A 21,106-nucleotide genomic window follows, 5' to 3' on the forward strand; every position below is an offset into this window, starting at 1 on the left:
GCTCAAGCCCTGGTACAATCAGGAGATACATGACGAACGATGGTAGCAAAGAGAGTTCGAGTGAATCAACAGGGGCTATAGCAGCAACAGGGATGACAGGCACAAAAAACAAGACACCGGAGCGGACAGGCAAAATGGGAACAAGAAAACAAACGGCCGAAGGGGATACAAGACTTATAAGTCAAGATGGAGATGAGGAATCATCAGGCGAACTCCAGCAGGGTAGAACACTCCCCACGAAAGAAGAAATAGCAGAGATGTTCGCCAGACTGGAAGCATCAATCAAGGGGGAGATCAATATAGTCCACGAAAATATGAGCCATTTACTGAAAAGAGTTGAAGATGTGGAAACCATAGTGGGAACACAGGGAGCCGAAATCCAAAAAATGAAACATCAGATGGAAGCTATGCAGGTTGAACATAGAATTATCAAATATAGATTGGAGGACCAAGAAAATCGCAACAGAAGAAAGAACCTCCGGATCAGAGGCCTCCCGGAACCACAAGACGGAATAGAGAACCTCCAGCGTAAAATGGAAGAAATTTTTAATGATTTGTTGAACCCAATGGAAGTAGGCCGAAAGCTGAAAGTGGACAGGGTGCACAGAATCAGGAAACCACCCGAAGTCAGAGGAAACCTACCACAAGATGTTATTGTGCGTTTCCACAATTTTGCGGACAAGGAACTAATAACCACCAATCTAAAGAGAATGAGCGCGATAAGACACATATAAATTAAGGTATACAATATCTTATAAACAAAACATAAAATGTTTGCCATTTATTAGATAAATGCTCTTTGTAAGTTAGTGGGGGCTTGGCCTGGCCGCTGAGGAAGACGGTCACTTAAAGCTGTTACTCCGCTCCTCCACAGCACACATCCAGCCTACCTTACCACAGCATACACCTTCCGGAACAGAGGGCCACATCCAGGGCACTCCTCTGGTTATGTCTCGCAGAAGACAGCAGCTCAAGGCACCCCGTAGGCTGCTGGATTATTACATGCAGCCCGCACAGCAAGGATCCCAACATGGCGCCGGTCTGGGAGCGTGGAGACCCGGAGCGGCCGCCGGATCAGAACACTGAGGCTTCATCTGCACTTCTTGACATGGAGGACAACATGAGCAATCCCCCTCTCCAGGAGACAGAGGTAAGAGGCTAGCTGACTCATCTGCACAATCCCCTAACAAACAGCCTCCCACCAAGAAGCAACATGGAGCTGGGACCTGCAGTCCCACAGCAGATCCACATGCTTCACAGTCCCTTGCAGCATATCCCACAACTGATCACCCAGCCTCTGAACACTCTCTAAAAGCCATGCTATTATCCCTGCAAGCTGATCTTCATAGGGAATTAAAAATCTCCATTAATCAGATGCAGGAAAAGGTTAACCTATTAGAACAACGCACAGATCAAATTGAGCAGTACCTGTTTCATACCACAAAGGCTCATAACGCCATCGTCGATAAACAGGATGATCAAGCTGCCACTATCCACATGCTCCGCTTAAAAGTCGCAGACCTCGAAGATTGCTCTTGACGGAATAGTATCAAGATTAAGGGGGTCTCTGAATCCTTGGCCACCCCTGAAATAATACCATACCTTCATCAGCTCTTCCGGAAATGTTAAGGAGGATATCATGCGTGCGGCGTGATCCATGCGCTCTCTACCGGAACACTTTAATAAGATATCCCTATACAACGACATCTCTGCAGCTACGTTTCAAGCTCGCAAAGCCTTTGCTCCGGTCACTTCTGTACTGAGTGAACACAAGATAACCTACAAGTGGGGCTACCCCACAAAGCTGCTGGTAACCTATCGCAACCTACAAGTCTCCATTCTGACGCCTAAGGATGGCATGAAACAGCTCAACAATTGGGGTATAATCTCACAAACACCCATATCAACCCCCAATGTGAGGAAACCCCCCAAAATAAATAATCCCTGGGACTCACGCTCTCGACTTAATTTCAGGAAGCCCGCCCACACCGTGGCTAACACCAGGAAAACACTTACTTAAGGCTGGATAACGTTCTCCTTATTCAAGTTAACAAGTTGTGGAGGAGTGGAAACACTCATGTTACCCTTTCCACGCTCCACAATTTTTCTTTGATGTGCTAAGCACATTCACTGGTTAAAGTTTATAAATATAGCACTGTAAGAATTATAATTTCTAGCTTGTTTCACAAACCCATTTGTAGATTTAACTCTGCTCTTTGTGTGCAGATCACGTCCTCCTCATCACTGAGGGCCCTGATCTGTCCACACACCTCATTGCGTATATTGCTGCTTCTGAAACATATTTGTTCCCCTCCCCCTCATATTCCTTTTCTGTAATTGGGGGATAATTGTCTTAGTAGCATCACAGCACCTGCAATCAAATTTACTTCATAAGGCAACATGTCATTCACAATAATCTCCCACAATGCTAAGGGCCTCAACAGCCCTGTTAAATGCTCACTTCTATGGCGATAAGCTATCTCACTAAAGGCAGACATACTGTGCGTTCAAGAAACACATTTTGCAGAACATACTTCACCCCAATGTTCCCATGAATTATTCCCCCATTGTTTTCAAGCACGAGCCAGCAAGAAAACAAGAGGAGTCATGATAGCAATACGCTCATCTGTCTCGTTTAGCCTTACTCACCTTGATCAGGACCCCTCTGGCAGATACCTAATCTTATCAGTCACACTCAATAACCAACCCCTCATAATCGTGAACATCTATGCTCCCAACACCCACCAGAAATCATTCTATGAATTCGTAATGCAGAAAATCCAACATTATCCCAAAGATCAAATCATAATATGTGGTGATTTTAATGAAGTCATAGACCCCCTGATGGATTTATCTAATAAAAAGCACAGAAGATCCACAGCCCTCTCTTCCATGCTTACCCTAGAAGATCTTTATGACCCCTGGAGGTGTCAGCACGGTACTGAGAGGGATTATTCTTTCTATTCAAACATCCAAAGATCATATTCTAGGATCGACCGGTTCGTAACCTCCAAAGTCCACAATAGGGCTGATCACGTGGTTGGACCACACCCCAGTATCTATTACTATTTCTCTGTCCCCCACTACCCCTAGACACACCTTATGGCGTTTTCGATCTTGAGCTTGCCGGAGACCCGAGAATAGGTCCGATCCGAGATATCATCTTTCTTCACCGACAACACTGGCTCCATTTCTAATTCAAGTATGCTCTGGAATGCCCACAAATCTGTCATACAGGGGACTTGTCTGCAGTTGGGCGCCCAGGAAAAGAAAAAGAGAACCCACACCATAAATTCATTTCTCCACGAAATTCGTACCCTTGATTCCCTGAATAAACAAAATCCCAATCCAGCTACCACGGCAGAACTGAGCAAGCTGAAAAAATAACCTCAGCTCCTACCTTCGAAAAGGCCACGACTTTTACCATAAGCGCCTTGCCTCACCTGGTACTCCCAGGCGAATAAAGCTGAGAAACTCCTGGCCCAGCAATATAAATGAAGGGCAGCGCAAAACAGAATTCCATTCCTTCTAAATACTAAAGGGACATAATCTAACAAATCCAAAAGAAATAGCAGACGGATTTAGCGCCTTCTACTCAAAACTATATAACCTTCCCAATCAAACTCTGAACCCCACCATGAACCCACCCCAATTAATACAAGAATTTCTTGACCCTCTCCAACTACCTTCACTAGCTACACCTCAACTCGAATCATTGGCCCAGCCATTCTCACATAGAGAGATTCACCAAGTTATCAAAGATCTCCCCTCCCACAAAGCCCCAGGCCCAGATGGTTTCATCAAAGAATATTACAAGTCATATGCAGAACAACTAGTACCCCACCTTTGTAACTCCTTTAATAGGTTCTTATCAACAGGCGAGATCCCATCTGAATCCCTTGAAGTGGTTATAACCACCATGCACAAACCCGGCAAACCTTTCCATGATCCAGCCAATTACCACTCCACATCCCTACTTAACACCGATCTCAAGATCTATACAAAACTATTAGCTACCCACATTGCGACCTACATACCTAACCTGGTCCACCCAGATCAAGTAGGCTTCATCCCCTCCCAACAAGCTTCAGATGGCACGTGAAGGTTTATAGACCTTATCCTTTGGGCTGAGCACCACTGAACGCCTTCTCTGCTGATCTCTCTTGATGCAGAGAAGGCATTTGACAGGGTCAACTGGTTGTATTTAGACTCAGTCCTTCAGAAATTTGGCATCCATGGCCCATTTCACCAAGCCATCCTGGGTCTCTACTCTACACCGTCAACAAGAGTCATGATGTATGTTATCCACCCCCTTCCCCATCACCAATGGTACTCGCCAGGGTTGTCCCTTGTCCCCATTAATATTTACGCTGGTGATTGAACCACTGGCACAAGCAATTCGAAAACATCCAAATATTACTGGCCTGTCTGTTTACCATAATCACCACATGATTGGCCTTTACGCCGATGATGTAATCATCTGGCTCACTGACCCATTACATTCCTTGCCCCCACTGTGTGATCTCCTACAACAATTTAGTAATGTGTCCACGTATAAATTGAATCATTCTAAGTCTGCCATGCTAGGAGTCTCCATGACCCCACAACTTAAAGAAGCTATTACTACCTCTTCCCACTTTTCCTGGGCCCCCAGCTCCTCCATGACCTATTTAGGTATCCAGCTGACTTCCCCCTCTACCCTCCTTCTCCGTACTAACATGTCTCTCCTGAGCCAGAAATTACAAGATATTGTCCAATCTCTCCATTCTATGCATGCTTCTTGGGCAGGCCGAATAGCCCTGTCCAAGATGTTTCTCCTGCCACACGTTCTATATTTCTTTAGGACTTCACCAATACCGATCCTACAGTCGGACATAGGCATACTTCAACAGATCATTAATCACTTCATTTGGTGGCACGCAAGCCACGCATCAAACCCTCTCTACTCAACACGCCCAAGGCCTATGCAGGCCTCAGTGTTCCTGATCTCCGTATGTACTACAAAGCAATAATCTTAGATCAAACCAAAATGCTATGGAACATGTCCTCATCGCAACCTTGGACTCTTATTGAAGCGAATACCTTTGCCCAAACCCCTTTACTCTCGTTGGCTGCCATATGGCTGGGATACCACCATCCACACTCCTTCCTCCCAATGGTTAATGTTACATTATCCACATGGAAATTGGTTCTACAATCCGCAAAAGGAATACATGTGACTGCCCTTCACCAACTTCCACTCTCAGCCTTATCGCTCTTATCGCCAGAATTGGTCCTCACAAGGTCTTCGAAAGATTGGAGACCTGTTCCAGCATGATCAATTATTACCCTTCCTCCAAATTAAAGACCATTTTGCCATCTCCAATAAGGATTTCTAGATCTACTTAAGACTCCGTCATATTCTCAACACCATCTCAACCTCACACAACACTTGAACTAAGGACATCCTACAGTTTCTGTCTTCAACCAACAACAAAACTCGTGGCATATCCTATCTTTATAGCCTATTAACAAAACCAAATACGGAGGAGCACTCCTCAACTATAAAATACTGGGAAACCAAGCTACAAATCAAGATCCCTCCCGTTATCTGGTACAGAGCACTACACTCATCCACCATGTACTCGAAAAACATTTCCCACGGGGAAACCTCAATGAAAATTTTGTACAGGTGGTACTACACCCCTGTGAAATTGGCTCAAATGTTCCCGACCCACTCTAGCAATTGTTGGAGAAATTGTGACATGGATGGACATATTCTACATATATTGTGGGCATGTCTGTCTATTGGCGCTTTCTGGAAAGACATCTCCACGCTTATTCACAATGTTACTAACATAAACATTGAGTTAACCCCACACATGGCTCTCTTCGGACTAGGACTCTCTAATTGGCCCTCCAAATTTCACCCCATCGTTACACACATACTCATTGCTGCCCGGTTAGCCATTGCCCGACACTGGAAACAGGTCTGCCCACCTACTCTCTGAGACACCATTGATATCCTCAACAACCACCAAACAATGGAATTCTTGTTTGCAAAGGCACAGCTAACACTAGATAAATTCTATCACCACTGGAAATTCTGCCTACCAGATCATAGAGCTCTGCCTTGTCCCTAACTAATTTATGAGCTACCACCTATGACGGCCCATTTCCTGGAACTAATTGAGCCACCTGGGTTTGACTACCGATAAGGTTATTATGTAACTTTCCCTTATAACACTGAGCACAATCCTGCCCATCTCCCATCTCCTTTCTTCTTCACTCCTACTTTTGCCCCCCTCACCTACTCTTTCATCCTTGTTTTCCCTTTTTTTTCCCCTCTTTTTCTTTTTTTTTTCTTTTTTCCCCTCTTCTATGCTCTCTTCTTTGGGAGCATACAGGGGCTCAGTACTACACATGTTAGTATACGTTTAGTTCTGTAACCCCTACCTGTAATGTTGATGTCAAGTACCAATTGTAGTTGTCTACTGAGTTACTGTATATCACATTTCTCGCTCTTTTCAATTAAAAAACACATTTGGAAGAAAAAACTATCACGTTGACGGAGAGGAGTGTTGTCTTCCCCTTCGACACAGCTTGTTCCCCTAAGGGGTGTCTGGGGGTGAACAATACCCTCGCCTGATATGTAACAACACTATCTTCCTACCGCTTACCTATTACTACTATGCTCTGTCACTTGTACTTAAGTAAGAGATTCTTGTCTCATTGTCAATGTATGACAGACACTGTTTTCATCTTGTTCTTTGCAATATAATTCAATAAAAACATTGAAACGAAAAAATGTAAGTTAGTACTTTCTACTGTGGCTTGTTATTTGATTTTTACAAACTTCAATCACAAATATGCAAAGATTAAAAACTTGCATGTGGTTATGTTCAAAGAAATATTTGGGTCTGCTTGGTGTAAGGCTATAAATCAACTATGGAAGTGAATTTATCTCTATGGAAGAGATTGCCGTATAGTTTTTTATGTGCACTAAAACTCAACATTTTAGAAAAAAGGCTGTGCACAGGAATAAATAGTATATATTATTTATAAATATGATTAATTATACACAATAATGAGATTGACATATACCATTTTAATGTGCATAAACCTCAACATTTTAGAATAAAAGCTGTGCACAACATGGCATTTACTTTGTCAACACACACTGTGGCTCAAAACTTTAGCTTTTTCTGGAACAGTTTAAAAGATACTTTATTCATAGTCTTTAGTTCCTACTGCCAGACACTAGCTAATTAGATGATCATATCATTGAGCATGATTGTTATATACTGACATTCCTCTAAATTGCAATACGATGTTTATTGACTAAATTGTCTGACATTTTTCTTCCTTTTTTAAATGGCACTTAAGATAGATGTGTGGAAATGATACATGAAGTGCCACTGCGCACTTGCTAACAGCTGTTGTTAGAGTCATTTCACAGTAACATTAATATGTTTTTACCACTGGAACCTTAAAGTGCAATCTTACCATGGATGTTTAAGGGCCTTCTCACAGTTATAGCGTTTTTTGGGATCCTTCTCTAAAAGGCAACTTATGAAATCTTTTGCTGGAAGAAAAGGTAAAACAGCAAGGTTTGAAAAATGATAGTTAATCTAATATTGTTGCAAAAGCTAATGTTTTAATGGATCTATTTAGAATCTAGCACCTCTATGGTGCTAAAAACAAAGAAAAAAGAAGGATTTTAAAGGTTGCCACTAATAACTCCTAAATAAAGGAGATGAGTACTAGAATTTTCCGTATAAAAGTATACAAACTTCATTTATAGTCCAAAAATCATAACATTAGTATATAAAAAAACAAACTATTTACTATCATTTGACTACATACTGCTCTTGGGGGTTCCCTGACAGCTATGTTTGGGCTAGATTTGTATGAGCTATATGCACTCCACTGGGGAATCGAATGACATCCATTAGGGAGAAAACAGTTTTTTATGCTGATTTTATGATTTTTTGGACTATAAAAAAACTTTGTATACTTTTATTCGGAAAATTCTAGCACTTATCTCCATTATTTAGGGGTAAGTAGTGGAAACCTTTAAAGTCCTTTTTTTTCTTTTTTTTTTTTGAGTAAATTATAAATGGATGTGGTGACACATTAACAATCTATGCTTCACTTTGTGCTACAGAACACATATATGTATATATAGATAAAAGTGACATTGTTGTCCATATCTACGTGCATGCACACAGGAACACTTACCAGATTTAGAAATGTCATCCCAAAATGGGGATTCAAATTCATAAGTGCCATCCTTGATTTTCTCAAAGAGCTTAGATTCAGTTTCTTCATAGAAAGGGGGGTAGCCACATAATCTGGAGTAAAATAAAGTAAACATTATGGAACTTTAATTATTTAAATCATTTACTACTTGACCTCTACATAGGTTCACATGTCTCAAATGTAAAATCTCAATGCACTGTGTTGGAGCACATTCTCATGAGATATAGAATTTTCAACATTCCTAGGATACTGCAAGAAGGCTGGCTGATATCACCCTCATCTAGGAGACGCATTGGAAAAGTGAGTCTAAAGTAAATATTCTTTACTTTTAATTAACCACCTCAATACTGGGTACTTTCACCCCCTTCCGTCCCAGACCAATTTCAGTTTTCAGTGCTCTTGCATTTTGAATGACAATTACTCAGTCATACTACACTGTACCAAAATTATTTTTTTTATTATTTTGTTCACACAAATAGAGCTTTCTTTTGGTGGTATTTATTCATTACTGGGTTTTTATTTTTAGCGAAAAATCTTGAAAAAAACAATAATTTCTACTTTCTGTTTTAAAAGAAATCCAATTAAATCGAATATCATCATAATTGTCAGGAAGAAGGAACTTATTTAGTGGGACTTTAAGGGTGCCAACGAAGAGGGAAGATGGTAATAGTAATGTAATGCTCGACAGTAGGTATGTAAGGGTTAATGATTTTATTGTTACATACAAAACATCATAAAACTACAATATGAATTATGCGCACATGTTCAGAAGTACATCTAAAAATTTAAAACAGATTATAAAAGTTAATCACTCGGTAGTAGCGTTGGAGTGATTGCCCCAACATGTTTCGCCACTCTGGGCTCATCAGGGGATGTTTTAAAATAAGAATAGATGTAACACTGCATATAATAAAATGAAGTACAAACATTACATTAGTTCCCACCCCCTTTTTTTCCCCTTCTCCTCCCCTCTTCCCCCTCCCCTTTCTCCCCCTCTTCCCCCCCCCCCCTTTTTTTTTCTTCCCCCCCTTTTTTCTTTTCTTTTCTCCCTTTTTTGAGTAGAACACACACTTTAACGTAATTACACATTTACACGTATATCATTTTTCTGGTTAGATTTCAGCTGACAAGCTCATCTGGGTATCTTCTTACACCTTTAATATACCACCTAGTGAGGATTTCCCTTGTTATCACAACGATTCGCAGGTATGAGATCTACATATGGGTGAGCTTCTGTTGATGGACCTAGCGGTCGACAGTATACCTTATTGTATTTGTTTGTTAATAATTCTATCATTTTGTATTACATTCTGAACTAATGTAATGTTTGCATTTCATTTTATTATATGCAGTGTTACATCTATTCTTATTTTAAAACATCCCCTGATGAGCCCAGAGTGCGAAACATGTCGGGACAATAATTCCAACACTACTACCGAGTGATTACCTTTTATCATCTGTTTTAAATTTTTAGATGTACTTCTGAACATGTGCGCATAATTCATATTGTAGTTTTATGATGTTTTGTATGTAACAATAAAATCATTAACCCTTACATACCTACTGTCGAGCATTACATTACTATTACCATCTTCCCTCTTCGTTGGCACCCTTAAAGTCCTGCTAAATAAGTTCCTTCTTCCTGACATTTATATACAGGGATGTTGGTGCCTTTTATTTGCCATTGCCACCCACCCATATAATTACACCGAATATCATCATAAATTTAGGCCAGAATGTATTTGGTAAAAAACAAATCCTGATAAGTGTATGATAATCGGTTTGTGTGAAAATCATAGAGTCTACAAGCTATGCCACGTATCATTAAAAATTGAACAATCTTGATGTACTGACGGCCTATCTAAATTCTCGAGGCCTTAAAATGTCAGGACAGTACAAATATCCCCCAAATTACCCCTTTTTGGAAAGAAGACAGTTCAAAGTATTTAGTAGGTGACATAGAGAATTTTGTGAAGTTGCAATTTTTCCCCACAATACTTTGGAAAATGAAGAAATATATATATTTTTTACAAAATTGTCATATTTACAAGTTATTTCTCACACACTGCATATGCATACTTGCAATTACACCCCAAAACACATTCTGATACTCCTCTTGAGTATGGCGATACCACATGTGTAAGACTTTTCCACAGCCTGGCCACATACAGAGGCCCAACATCCAAGTAGCAACTTCAGGCATTCTAGGAGCATAAATCACCCATCTAATGTCATGACTACCTATCACACTTTTGAAGGCACTGGAGCACCAGAACAATAGAAACGCCCACAAAATGACCCCATTTTGGAAAGCAAACTCCCCAACGTATATTCTATGAGGCATAATGAGTCTTTTGAACATGTCATTTTTTCCACATTTTTCTAAAACATAGCATGTACATAGGAAACAATGACACCCCAAAATAGTTGATCACTGGGACAGATGTGTGCAGATTTTGATCACTGGGACAGATGTGTGCAGATGATAGATGTACAGATGACAGGGGTTGATTACTGGGACAGATGTGGATCACTAGGACAGATGTGCATGGATGTTGAGCACTGGGGCAGAGGTTGATCACTGGGAGAGATGTACTCAGATTTTGATCACTGCGATAGATGTGCGCAGATGTTGACCACTGGGACAGATGTACGCAGCTGTTGATCACTAGGATTGATTTGCAAAGCTGTTGTTTACTGGGACAGATGCGTTTTACTGTGTGTGGACACGTGCTGTGTGATCAGTGAGTGATCAGTGAGTGTAAAGTGCTTTACACTCACTGATCCCTGCTGGCAACACCGGCTCTCCTTCTCCTCACTGACAGGCTCCGTGTGAGGAGAAGCAGACCCGATCAACTGATAGCCGACTCTGTTTACATCACACGCTGCCTGTGATTGGCCACAGACATCATGTGATCAGAAAGGCCAATCACAGGCCCCTTCTGCCGATCGGAGATGCGCCGTGTCCGGGGGATACGAGCACATTGAGATCGCGCTCCTTCTTAGATTCAGGAATGTCCACTCACAAGGATGAAAGGCCCATCCTGCCATGTATGTACAGTGGCCAGGTGGCAAGAAGTTAATAATTATTTTGTGTGTTTTAAGAGTGAATTTTCATTTAGCTTAGTAAATGAAGTGAAACTATGATGACTTTGGTCATCAAATCGCTTAGCTTTGCCTCACTCACTAAGATAAGCGAAAACTCACTTTGCGAAATGAACATGCACTTTTTTTAGTAAAGCAACCTTATTATCCTGAAATGTAAAAAAGGAAAACAATCTTAACAAAAAAACAGTGGGCCAGATAAACTTTGCTTTTCCAGCAGTTTTTTTTATTTGGTGCATGTCAAGTGCACATCGTGTGCCAACAAACATAGTGGGGTTTACTAAAACTGTAGAGTGCGAAATCTGGTGCAGCTATGCAGGGTAGCCAATCGGCTTCTAACTTCAGCTTGTTCAATTAAGTCTTGACAAATAATCCTGGAAGCTGATTTGTTTCTATGCAAAGCTGCACCAGATTTTGCACTCTCCAGTTTTAGTAAATCAACCCCAGTGTACCTATGTTGAAGAGGATTTGCGATATGTGCTCCAGAAGCTTGTAAAAACCTCAAATTGCAATTTGATGCAGAAATGTTGCCATTTATGCAGTCTACAAACTCTCAGGATCTCTGTCTTTTAGAGGCATTCTGCATGTTTATGCACACAAATATACAGTATACTGCACCAAGCAAAGCTCACCAGGCCCATTATGCTTCTCATTGTCACTGCTGTACTTACAAAATATATGTTATAACTCCAATAGACCAGCAATCCACTGCCTTACTATATGGCCTTTGTGCAAGGACTTCAGGAGCTGAAAAAAAATCAGGTGAAAAGAGAATCAGAGCATAATTAAAAAAAAAAAAAAATTAGGTAAAAGAGCAGTGATGCAGCTTATTATTAAGAACAGAATATCTGTACATGAATGATTTTTGTGGGGAGGGTTTAATTATAGTTTGCGAATGAATACTTTTTATTGAATAAATGAGGCAGAAAATTCAACGTATTGACAGTTAAATAATACAAATCAAATGCTTAGATATGTGGAAATGTGTAAATTGGAGGACTCTGTAATTAATAATCATAGTGGTGATGCCAATGGAATGTGTTATATTAAGAGGAACCATGATTTAAAAAGGCTGCATGCTCCTAGGGGGTTTTGCTTGCTGTATCCATATGGCTTAATTTAGGTGTCATCTCTTGATATTTAACACAACTCAATAAAATAAAACCAAACTTAAAAAGTGATTCCCTGTGTCAACACACATTGGGGAGGGGACAGGATGGCTTAGGCAGAAGCAGCAGTGTTACAACTACCTGCTGTGCCTATACGAACGGACCTACAGCTTCTATTGGGATATAAATCTTTGCTGGACATAGATTGGTGCGCTTTAAGCACCTTGAAAATGTGAGTACCCATGTAAAGGGATTTTTTAAGAAAGATTGGTTTTAAATGATAAAACACCATCCAGATTGTTTTTTCTTATATGCATGGAGGAAGCATTTTCTGCATGGCAAAGAAGTCTGCAAAGTCTACTAACATAGAGCCCAAGGGTGGTCCACCTGTGTGTTTTGACCAAACTTAAATGTACGGTCACACACCTTGAGGTGAGGAAAACTACAAAAGGGGGAGCAGTGGAAAGAGTAGTGGCACTTATCATTACATTTGGAGCACCATCACAAGGATTTAAACTTTGAGCACTTATATGCACTTGAGATTTCAATACAATCACACATTTATTATATTGTAATAATAAGCACATTGGCACTTTTTGATATATTAATTTTTTTATATAATTTCATTGTATCAAGTTTATATATCATCATGGTTCCATCAGCAAATTTGCACGTATGATATTTGTCAACATATATTTATTAGCGCTGCGCTTTACAATTTTAGAAACTTAAGAAGTTTGTTAGGTCACAGATGCCTTTGGTCAATTGGGCATCACAGGGTAATAGTTAAAATCCGTCATACAGTATGACTTTACTAATATAACCTCAAACTGTTCTATAGAAACCATTTTTTTTTAAAGAATGGAGTACTATAGTGAAAATGTCACTGGTATATCTGTAAACGTGTCAAAGATTGTTTTCTTCTGCAGTTTGGAAGAATTCATCTACTCACCAACATAGCCTGGAGTGCCGCAGGCTGTGGACATGATCCCACTTTCCTCCATTTTGGAAAGACCAAAATCTGTTATCATAATCTTTGCGTTTTCATCAGGAGTGAGGTAAAGGAGGTTTTCTGGCTGTAATGAAAATGTAAATATACACTGTAAAGGATATAATATAAAATCTAAATAAGCAGATGATGTAAGTAATTACCATATTGCTATGGAGTGGGATAACTTTAATAATTTTTTTAACACTGGTTAGCTAATAGATGTTGCATTTTCACGGTTACTCAATGTGTAATTTCTAAGGTTGGATTCACACTTCCACTAAATATGGATTTACATGTAACATGCGTTGCTGCACTGCGATGCCAATCATTTTGAAGTTTCATAATATTCATACAGTAACCTCTCTTTGTACTAAATGTTGTTCATTGATGTCACTCTTTTAATCCAAGAAAGACTAGAGATGTGTAACTTCTGTAGGCTGTTACTGCAAAATACATGTTTTTTAAAGTGTATCTAAGCTCTGGCAATACATTTCTCCTAGATGCTCTTTTTTGGTCTGTAAAATATACCATTGAAATAATTTTGTTATATTTGTTTGACAAATGCAAATAAAAAAAAGCTCATAATCTAGCAAGAAATCTGGTTAGCTGATAACTTTCTGTGCTCTGTGCCTTTGCAGACAGTTATGCATTAGCATTGTTCTCAGCTCCATTTACTTCAAAACACCCTACTCCCATGCTTTGGTATTATAAAGTCATAACACACTCCCTTCCTAGAGTGACAACACTGCTCCTAGATACAGTACGGTTGTCACCTTGGGACAGGAAGTGGAGCATTCACCTGGCAAAAATAAAGAAGAAAGTGTGAAAGAAGAAAAAAAGATTTGGCCACCACATATTGGCAAAGGTTAACTACAACACCATACATTTTTGTTCTTGGGTTAAGAGATGTTTTAATTTTACCTTTAAATCTCTGTGGACAATTCCGTTGTCATGAAGATACTGGACGGCAGACAGAACCTGGCGTATAACATTGCTGGCATCTTTCTCTGTGTATACTCCACGCTCCAATATACGATCAAAGAGCTCCCCTCCAGATACCCTATCGCATACAATTAAAGCGGTCAGATGTTATATTATGAATACACACTATATTAGTAACTACAGTAACAACAAAACGGAAATATTTACCATTACAGTGAAAGAATAACATATTTGGTCCTTTTTGTTAACATTTTTTAAGCTTTGTACATGATTAACCACTTCAATACCAGGCACTTAGACACCTTCCCGCCCAGGCAAATTTTCAGCTTTCAGCGATGTCGCAATTTGAATGACAATTGCGCGGTCATGCAACACTGTACCCAAACAAATTTTTTATCATTTTGTTCCCACAAATAGAGCTTTCTTTTGGTGGTATTTGATCACCTCTGTGTTTTTTATTTTTTGCGCAACAAATAAAAAAAGACCAACAATTTTGAAAAAAAAACAAGTTTTTCATTGTTTCTGTTAAAAATCTTTGTAAATAAGTACGTTTTCTTCTTCAATGACAGGCACTGATATGGCTGCACTGACAGGCACTGATACAACAACACTGATGGGCACCAATGAGGTGGCACAAATGAGGTGGCACTGATGAGGTGGCACTGACGGGCACTGATGATGGGCACTGATGATGGGCACTGATAGGCAGCACTGATGGACACTGATAGGTGGCACTGATGGGCACTGATAGGTGGCACTGGTATGCAGCACTGATGGGCACTCATAAGTGGCACCAATGGGCACTCATAGATGGCACTGATGGGCACTCGTAGGTGGCATTGATGGGTGCTTATGGGTGGCACTGATGGATACTTATGGGTGGCACTAATAGGTGACACGGATGGGCACTGATGGGCACTGATAGGTGGGCAGTGGTTGGCACGGATGGGCACTGATAGGTGGCACAGATGGACACTGATGGGTGGCACTGTTGACACTGATTGGTGGCACTGATCACATTGATGGGTGGCATTGCTGGGCATCACTGATTTAAAATGGTGCCAGTCAGTGCCCATTTGTGGGCACTGATTGGCACAGATTGGGCACATTGGGCACATGTGGATGGCCAAAGGGTACATACCTGGCCATCCACATGTTGCCCGGCTCCCTGGTGGTCTTGGTGGCTTCCCTGGTGGTGTAGTGTGAGCATCTGAGGGGGGCTGCGCTGATAAACAATCAGCACAGACCCCCCCATGTCAGGAGAGCCGCCGATCGGCTCTCCTCCACTTGCGTCTGTCAGGCGCGAGTGAGGAAAAGCCGATCAACGGCTCTTCCTATTGACATCGTGATCAGCCGTGATTGGACGTGGCTGATCGTGTGGTAAAGAGCCTCCGCCGGAGGCTCTTTACCAAGATCGGTGGAGCGGTGTGTCAGACTGAACCACCGCCCAGCCGTCATCTGCTATGGGCCGGGCGGGAAATGGTTAAAATTACAAAGTTAGTCAGGCTGAAATAGTTTTACATCTTTTATCGCTATTCATATAGATCGTTACTTTACTAATAAACATATAGTGTTCAAATCATTTGCTTTGCATTTAGCATGCTTTAATCCATATCTAGCACATGTGCATTAAGGTAGGTTTTTTTTTAACCTGTTGCCTTATTGTGCATTTTCTTTGCAGGAGATAATTTTTTTTCCCCTAAAGCAGTAGTAAAGTCCGCTTTGTGATCTTTACCTACAGGTAAGCTTATAATAATAATATTATCTCTTAAACATGCACTGTTCAGGAAATATTCACTCTTTTGGCAGCCAGTGATATCACCGGCACATGCGCTCTGAAGGAACTGCATACTCGTGCTGTTCCTTCAGAGCGATATGCCATGGCCGTGACTCCCGTGCACATGCGCGGTAGTGATGTCTTCCCAGCTTGGCCATTCAAGCTGCCAGAGCCCACAAACCCAGAAGATGACCAGATGAAGATGGAAGCCGTCAGCTGTAGAACTTCATTCTAAGGTAAGTATTTTCTAATGTGGTAGTATGTGATGCATACTATCAAAGTATGCAATTTCCTTGCAGGTGATTCTTTTTTTATTTTTGCCATGGTTTACTATTGCTTTAACATGTAGCGTTCAAAAGGAACAATTTTCCATCTTTAGCACACATGATGCAAAGCATTGGAGGGAAATGGACCTATTGGAAACAATAGCTTTAGCTTGTCATTGCATTGGGCCTCTGTTGTCCTTATCTCAGCAGAAGCTGTTTCTTTTAGACTCTATCACTCTTAACCACTTGACCTCTGGAAGCTTTACCCCCCTTCATGACCAGGCTGTTTCTTTTAGACTCTTTATTACTCTTAACCACTTGACCTCTGGAAGATTTACCTCCCTTCATGACTTTAACTGACAATAGCGCGGTGCAACATTGTACCCAAATAAAATTTAAGTAATTTTTTTCCCACAAATAGAGCTTTATTTTCGTGGTATTTGAGCACCACTGCATGTTTTTTATTTTTTGCGCTATAAACAAAAAAAAAACAATATTTTTACTTTCTGCTATAAAACACATCCAATAAAAAAAAAAAATCAAAAATCAAATTTCTTCATAAATTTAGGCCAATATGTATTCTGCTACGTGTTTTGGGTAACAAAAAAATCCCAATAAGCGTATATTGACTGGTTTAGGCAAATATTATAGCGTCTGCAAACTATAGGATATATTTATGGATTTTTTTTATACTACTAATGGGAGCGATTAGCTCAGTGAAGAATACTCTTTTGCAGCAAATGGGCTAAGACTATCCTGTTAATCATGAGCAAAGAATCCCTGAGTTCCATCTTTTTGCGAAAAATGTAGATATGATATATTTACATTTTTCATTTAAGTCCTAAACATAATAAGTATAATATGCCAAAACACTATACATTTAATTTATTACTACAACAAAAAGCAGAAATGTAATGTTTTATTATCGGTGCATCATTTTCATTAGAAAATGTTTTAGTTCTGAAAATAACATTAACAATTTTCTCTGCCAGTACATGAGATACTCATTCTATCATCAATACTTCTGTATATTTAGTTTGTTCATACTGAGATAATATTTCATATAAGAAAGTTCATGTATTTACATAAGTATAAGTAAGCATATAAGAAAGTTCATACTACAGGGGGATATTGATATTTTATTTCTTATATAATATGTTACCTTGATAGCAGTATTTCCTCATGTAGCCATTGTTTTATTATGCAGTATTACTTTTCTGTAACACAACATATGAACTAGAAATCATATTCCAGTGCACTATGCTACTTACAGCTGCATGACAAGGTAGAAGTGTGAAGAGCTTTCGTAGATATCTTCAAGTGTCACAATATTATCATGTTTAATCCTTCAGAGAACAGAACAAAATATTAGTTCAAGCTTCAACTTTTATCCAGGAGAAAGTAGAAATAAAATAGAGAGTATTTTAGACATGACTTAATGCCAGATCAATTTAATATTTGATTTTTCAAGTAAATCTAAGATTTTGAGGATTTTTCCCTGTAAATATCACTGGTTTTGTAAAAGTAACCAACTGTAAACAAACACTTTTACCTAAATTAAACAGCCTTAATTCATTTAATAGATGATCCCTAGTGTGTAATATATCTCCGTATTGCTAATGCCCCACATTTATAATGACTCATAGATGTCTACCACGTTAAGCATCTTCCTTTAGTTTTGTGCTATCAACCTCCAAATCTAGTAGAAAACATTTCCATTGGCCCACTTGGGGAAATAAATAATGCTGCTTTGTTGGAGGGTTTTCTTAACCTTTTTCATACATGATTAAATGCACATTATAGAGCTAAAACATTGCTAGAGAACCCAAAACTATATATTTTCTAAAGGTTGATACCCTATAATCTTGGTTCCCAAACTGTGGCTCAGGGGACACATAGGGGTTGATTTACTAAAGGCAAATAGACTGCGCACTTTGCAAAGTGCAATTGCACTCTGCAAGTGCAGTTGCTCCAGAAGCTTAGTAAATGAGGTAAAGCTTCACTTTGCAAAGAATACCCAATCACATGCAAGGAAAATTAAAGAAAATGCATTTTTGCTTGCGCATGATTGGATGATGGAACTAAGCTTTGGAGCAACTGCTCTTACAGAGTGCAACTGCACTTTGCAAAGTGCACAGTCTATTTGCCTTTAGTAAATCAACCCCATGGAGTCCTTTGCCACTTATTGTGCAGTCCTCTGGGACCCTGCAGACAGTAATCTTCCTTACCTTTCCTAGGAGCTTACTTGGGTAAGTGAAGAAAATACATTCTTTAGGCATTTAGTAGTAAAATGGCTTGTATAATCTCTTTTCCTATATTACTTTTTCTGTGCTTCCCACCCCTTTTTACCTTTAATGTAACCCCCCCCAATCTTTTGTTAGGACTGTTGCTGGAAGAAGTATCAAATGTGGCACAAATCCTTTTTTAAAGGTGGTTGTAGGAAGGTCAAACTTGGAAGCCTTGATTTGTAAAGGGCTTGCACAACAACAGCAGTGATCTTTTGCAGTTTTTCACAATGCATCTCACCTAATGCCTTGTACACACGATAGGAGTTTCCGATGGAAAATGTGTGATAGGACATTGTTGTCGGAAATTCCGACCGTGTGTGGGCTCCATCACACATTTTCCATAGGAATTTCCGACACACAAAGTTTGAGAGCTTGCTATAAAATTTTCTGACAACAAAATCCGTTGTCGGAAATTCTGATCGTGTGTACACAAATCCGACGCACAAAGTGCCACGCATGCTCAGAATAAATTAAGAGACGAAAGCTATTGGCTACTGCCACGTTTATAGTCCCGACGTACGAGTTTTACGTCACCGCGTTCAGAACGATCGGATTTTCCGACAACTTTGTGTGACCGTGTGTATGCAAGACAAGTTTGAGCCAACATCCGTCGGAAAAAATCCATGGATTTTGTTGTTGGAATTTCCGATCAATGTCCGACCATGTGTACAGGGCATTAGACTTCCCAGTCTCCAGCATCTTCCATAGCATGTTTGGAGTCTTTGACCGTCACATGTAGCATACCTATAATCTTTTACCCTCTGTTGTTTCTTATTTGCTATTCTGTAAAATTATTACTTCATTTTACTGCATGTTATGTGCCACCCTTTGGTGATGTCAGGGGCTGCACTTGAGGCCCCTTGCATCAAGACTACTGCCCTAAATAATTAAAAGATTGCAGTTCTGATTTTGTTTGTTTGTTCTACAAACTTGATCATTTGTTAATAAATTGTATCTAACCCCCAAAAAAATGAAATGTGGTACAGCTTATCATTACTTAGATGAAGTGCATGCATTTGTTTTCACTTTTCAGGCCAAGAATATTTTTTAGCAATTATATAAAATATATGTTGATCTTGCCAGAAAAACAGTGCCCTTTTCACTTCATGTGAACATAAAATAATGCAATGTGTATTGTTTAAACTACTAATCCCGTCAATCCACCCTGTAATAGAAATAAACAAAGGAAGCCCTGTTTGAAGTCCATCTAGTTTTAAACCATGGATGCCCACATAGATACGTTGGAGAAAGGAGTGTAGACATGGAAGTCTAGACATAAAGTGTATTGGTCACAGGATTACCAGGTGAAAATAAAGAAAAAAAGCCTGAAAAAAGAAAACAAATGAAGCCACCATATCTAAGGACCAGTGAATTGCAATATATTGCATTTTCAATTTTAGGTTTAAATACCTTTTAACATTAGTAAAACATATATATTATAGTATACAAACCCATACAATATGAACTTCACAATTTTAGCTAAACAATTAAGACGGAGTTAATAACAAATATATCTAACCTAAAAATTGTGTGTACTTGGAAATCTACAATGAACTTGGAAAACCACAAAATTGTAATTATGTAACAAACCTTTTTAGCTCATCACCTTAAGTCAAACCCAAATCCTATTATTTTTTCATCTACCTCTGGTGTGTGTATATGTACTGTATATTTTACATATTCTGTAGTCCTAACACACTTCCTTTGCACGCTAGGGTGACATGGCTAATTCTCCATAAATACAATACATTGAATGAATGTTGTCACCCTAAGACAGGAGGTGTGTAACTGCAGAACATTTTTGGTCTTGGGTTTAAATCCATGTCAAGACAAATAGAGATAGAGATTGTAACTGATTGGTAAATAGCTATATTTTTGTTGATTTAGATTAGTTAAAAATGTATTTTGTTTGAAATAAAATTTCTTTGTAATAGTTGTATAGTTTTTCATACTGATGGCATAAACACAGTTGCTAATGCAGCTTAGATTTCAGGACTAGAAGAAAAATGTGTGTCTGAACAAAATATAATGAAGATATAAAACATACATTGCCTTATTTCAACAAAATAAACTATGGCATAAGAACTACAGTATGTCAGCACACACTTATGCATATGTTCAAACTTTTAACTGAAAAAAAGTAGTAGGCAATGGCTCAAATGAGTATGAATGAATAAATACTACAAAAAGTAAATGTACAGATACTTAAAATACAGTGAATTCTGGTGAAATGAGGACAATCAACTTGCAGAAGATCATAGTAGCTTACAAATTCCCTCAGACATACCAGATCTTCTGAGAAATGCCATATTGCTAGTGTAGGCCTGCAACAGTTGCCAGCTCATTATTTTAATTACTGACACACATGAATTACTCAGGTTGTTTGG

At 39.4% G+C, this 21,106-nt stretch overlaps 1 protein-coding gene across 5 annotated transcripts in view; it reads right to left on the bottom strand.

Moving 5' to 3' along the window:
• Nucleotides 1–21,106, bottom strand: part of CAMK1G (calcium/calmodulin dependent protein kinase IG) — a 109,643-nt gene that overhangs the window by 23,056 nt on the left and 65,481 nt on the right. For 4 of the 5 annotated variants that reach the window (XM_073615766.1, XM_073615767.1, XM_073615765.1 and 1 more), the window contains 6 exons: nt 17,703–17,777; nt 14,368–14,506; nt 13,408–13,531; nt 12,018–12,093; nt 8,221–8,333; nt 7,486–7,564 (listed from right to left, as the gene is read on the bottom strand). In XM_073615766.1, the coding sequence (XP_073471867.1) occupies nt 7,486–7,564; nt 8,221–8,333; nt 12,018–12,093; nt 13,408–13,531; nt 14,368–14,506; nt 17,703–17,777 (606 nt within the window). The remainder of the gene's footprint in view (nt 1–7,485; nt 7,565–8,220; nt 8,334–12,017; nt 12,094–13,407; nt 13,532–14,367; nt 14,507–17,702; nt 17,778–21,106) is intronic. The other variant, XM_073615768.1, reaches the window with a different exon arrangement.

Source organism: Aquarana catesbeiana, linkage group LG02 (genome assembly GCF_042186555.1).
Source record: "Aquarana catesbeiana isolate 2022-GZ linkage group LG02, ASM4218655v1, whole genome shotgun sequence".
NCBI classification, from domain to species: domain Eukaryota; kingdom Metazoa; phylum Chordata; class Amphibia; order Anura; family Ranidae; genus Aquarana; species Aquarana catesbeiana.